At 41.2% G+C, this 3,933-nt stretch overlaps 1 protein-coding gene and 1 non-coding gene across 2 annotated transcripts; one reads left to right on the plus strand and one right to left on the minus strand.

The window, feature by feature from the left end:
- Positions 1–201: 201 nt before the first annotated feature.
- LOC145013649 (small nucleolar RNA R71) lies at positions 202–308 on the minus strand. Its single transcript, XR_013665197.1, has one exon. It is a non-coding gene; the product is annotated as a small nucleolar RNA R71 (small nucleolar RNA).
- A 1,070-nt stretch (positions 309–1,378) lies between these two features.
- On the plus strand, positions 1,379–1,888 carry LOC145009431 (uncharacterized). Its single transcript, XM_078968126.1, has one exon. The coding sequence runs from the start codon at positions 1,379–1,381 to the stop codon at positions 1,886–1,888; it is 510 nt and encodes a 169-aa protein (XP_078824252.1).
- The last annotated feature ends 2,045 nt before the right edge of the window (positions 1,889–3,933 follow it).

A 3,933-nucleotide genomic window follows, 5' to 3' on the forward strand; every position in this document is an offset into this window, starting at 1 on the left:
TTTTGACAAGGTCAACAATGTAGCCGATTACTTCAATGTTCCAAATGTACCTTGCGAAACCGTTTTGCTTCGTATCCTTCCAGTCACATTCAAGGAGCTGCGAAGGATTGGCTGAAATTACTCCCTCCAGGATCCATCACTACATGGGCTAAAATGAAAGAAGAATTTATAGACCAATTTTTCCTTACTTCAAAGATAGCCAAGTTGAAGAAAGCCATAGCCAACTTTGAACAACAAGCTGGAGAGTCACTTTATGAGGTTTAGGAGAGATACAAGGGCCTACTAAGGAACTGTCCACATCATGATCTAAACAGTTAACAAGAAGTCTCCATTTTCTATGATGGGGTCAATGTAACAACTAGGCAGCTCCTTGATTCACAAGGACCTCTCACAAAGAAGCCACCCCCGGTGATCAAAGAACTAATTGAAGAATTCTCTAAGCACTCTAGAGAATATCATAACCCAAGGATTGACTTAACTCGACGGGCGGTGAACTCTATTATTGATGACATGGAAGCAATGATGGCAAACTTGGAAAGCATGGGCCGAAGAATGACTAAGATAGACCAATCCATCCATGCTATTAGAGTGGGATGCGAAAACTGTAGAGGGCCTCACCTTACTGAACATTGTGACCTTGACGAAAACAGGAACCGGAAAGTTTAAGTGTGCTATTCAAGTGGAGATAGGTATGATGACAATTGGTGGAAACCCAAGAAAGAATGGCTACCATATGATGAGTATAAAAAGACATGGGAGGAAAAATATAAGCAAAAAAACAGAGGCTTTTATCAAAACGAGGAACCGGTGCATGAAAAGAAATCAGATTTGGAAGACATGCTTACAAGATTCGTGGCCGCGTCTGAGAAAAGACATAATGATACCGATGATGCAATCAAAGATCAACAAAATATGTTAAGAGAACACCAAATTATGATGAAAGATCAACAAGCTCTGCTTAGGAATCGGCAAACATCCATTCTCAACATAGAAAAGCAGCTGGGCCAACTTGCACAACAAGTAAACGAGAGATGACCGGGTGGACTTCCTAGTAATACCGAAAGTAACCCAAAAAGGTGAACATATAACTATCCTGACAACTAGAAGTAGGAAGATTATAACTCCTCTGGCCCCTATTCAACAAGAAGATCCCAAGATGGTGCAAGAGGAAGAAGCAGAACATGGAGAATCAAAAATTCCCGAAGCGAATCGCCGAGTCGAGGTTACGGACCCAACGAGTCACCCACCTGAACAGAAAAACAAGCCTCCTGTTAAGCCATATCAGCCACCACTGCCTTTTCCTTCTTGAGCTAGATAAGAAAAGAATGATGTTGACTACCAGAAGTTTCCGGAACACATAAAGGCTCTTCAAATCAATATGTCATTCATAGAGGCGGTTGCACAAATGCCTAAATATGACAAATACCTCAAGGAGCTTCTACCTAATAGATGGAAGGTCGAACATGTGAAGAAAGTGGTTGTGGAAGATGTGAAGAAAGTGGTCCTAAACGAGTACTGTTCAGTTGCCATGTTGAAAAAACTACCTAAGAAAGAGGGTGACCCAGGAAGCTTAACATTGCCTTATCAATTCGCAAACTTAGCTACCATTTATGCACTAGCTGATTCGGGGGCAAGTGTAAATCTCATGTCATACTCATTCTTCAAGAAACTTGATCTTCCGGAGCCAAGGCCAATTCGAATGGAAATTCACCTAGCAAATAAAACGGTCACATTCCCGAGAGGAATATGCAAAGTTCTATTGGTGAAAGTTGATAAGTTCGTGTTCCCCACGGACATTGTAGTATTTGACATGGAAGCGGATCCTAAAGTCTTGATCATACTTGGAAGGCCTTTTCTAAACACCGCAAGTGTTATAGTTGACATGTGAGATTCTAAACTTACTCTTAGGGTAGGAGACAAATCTGTTACTTTTGGGGTTGATCAAGCCATGAAGCATCCAAGGAATAGTGATGACACGACATTCTCAGTTGATATGTTGGAAGACTTAATGGAGGAATGGAATGAAGATGAGCCAAACAAGTCCACCGTCCCCCTTGAAGAAGAACTTGATGCTGAAAGTGATTTTCTAGAACTAGAGAGACTGCTCGAGGAAGCTGAATATAATGTTCTAATCAGAAGTGAAGAACACCCGACTCGCCGAGTAGCCATGACCGACTCAACAAGTCCTTTCGAAGAAACTCGCTTTGTCACGAATTTTGCCCAGGACTCGACGAGTCCCCTCACTGGACTCGATGTGTGCAGCATTCAGAATGCAAAAACTGAACTTAAGGCACTACCGGATCATTTGGAGTGTGCATTTCTTGAAGATGGCCAACAAAAATCAGTAATTATAGCTGTTGATTTGGCCAAACATGAAAAAGAAATTCTAGTGGGTGTACTAAGGAAGAGGCAAGGTGCTATAGCATGGAAGATAACCGATATCAAGGGAATCAGTCCGGCTTATTGTTCTCATAATATTAACTTAGAAGAAGGAGCCAAACCTGTAGTTCAATGTCAAAGAAGAGTTAACCCAAACATGCAAGAAGTTGTGAAAAAAGAGGTGGTTAAACTATTAGATGCCAGAATCATTTACTCAATCTCCGATAGCCCATGGGTAAGTCCGATGCAAGTAGTACCGAAAAAAGGAGGAATGACGATGGTGATCAATGAAAATAATGAGTTAATTCCGACAAGAACAATAACCGGATGGCATGTTTGAATGGACTGCAGAAAACTAAATGATGTCATATGCAAGGATCACTTTCCATTGCCATTTATCGATCAAATGCTTGAAAGACTCTCCGGTCATTTATATTATTGTTTTCTTGACGGTGTTTCGGGGTATTTTCAAATTCCAATCGACCCACAAGACCAAGAGAAGACCACTTTTACATGCTCGAGTGGAACATTCGCATATACATATAGCATGCTTACAAAGCTCAGATCTAACCATTTCAGTCTTTGGAGTTGCTCAACTCTCAAGAGAAGGTCCAAAACCAACTAAAGGGACAATATAGAAAGCCTAGCTAGATCTAGTGAATAAGAAGGCAAGATCAAGACTCTATACCTCCATAGACTCTTCAAGACGAACTAGATGCAAATTCTTGAAGCCCAATGTCACTCCAAGCTTGCTTAGCAATTCCTTCTTCTTGAATGAACTCTAAAATGGCCATAAATACACTCCTTAAGCTCAAAAACACTTTCACAAGGTATCTCTAGTGTAGAAGGGCGAAATGAGGCTATGTAGGCTGATTAGGGTTTGGTCCAAGAGGCTTAAGGGTGTTTAAATAGGTGTCAAGTCCGAGAATTAGGGTTTTGGCCCTCTGTCGCGTACGCCCCGCATACATATACGTACGCCTTGCGTACACAGCCACCCTCCGCGTTCATGCATCCTTAGTACGCTAAGCTTACTCCTGGAGTACACCCCCGCGTTCTAAGGGACCTTTTATGCCATCTTTTCCATTTCAAGGGTCTAAAGAATAATACCGGATTTGGAGTGTTACATCGATCGTCTTCCTCCTCAGAAAAACATCAGTTATGGAAGAGTCAATATGTTCACCAAACATGGCCCATATTCCACCCTAGATTCCTCCTTCATAGATAATAGTTGCACCCCCATATACAACTCCCTCTCTTTGGTGGCTAAAAAGCTAGTCGAGTTTAAGCATAAATCGAAGCAATTCAATATTGCAATGTTTTCAGATCTATATAAAGATTTGGTTGGAATGGTGGAATGGAGCTTCCAAACATGGAAATCTGGAAGGAAATGGTAGAGTGTGTTCCAAAACATGACCTAAAACAAGTTCTAATCGTCGGTACAAATGCATATTGATTTCTGGGATGAACACCCACATACAAATTGAATTCCATAAATAAACACACACAAACACATACACACAGTGAAATCAATGAAAACCCACGTGAAATCGGATA

Source organism: Lactuca saligna, chromosome 8 (genome assembly GCF_052625555.1).
Source record: "Lactuca saligna cultivar CGN05327 chromosome 8, ASM5262555v1, whole genome shotgun sequence".
NCBI classification, from domain to species: Eukaryota; Viridiplantae; Streptophyta; class Magnoliopsida; order Asterales; family Asteraceae; genus Lactuca; species Lactuca saligna.

What these genes read in the sequence shown, in the direction of transcription:
- LOC145009431 (XM_078968126.1), top strand. Translation starts at nt 1,379, where the DNA reads ATGTCATTCATAGAGGCGGTTGCACAAATGCCTAAATATGACAAATAC.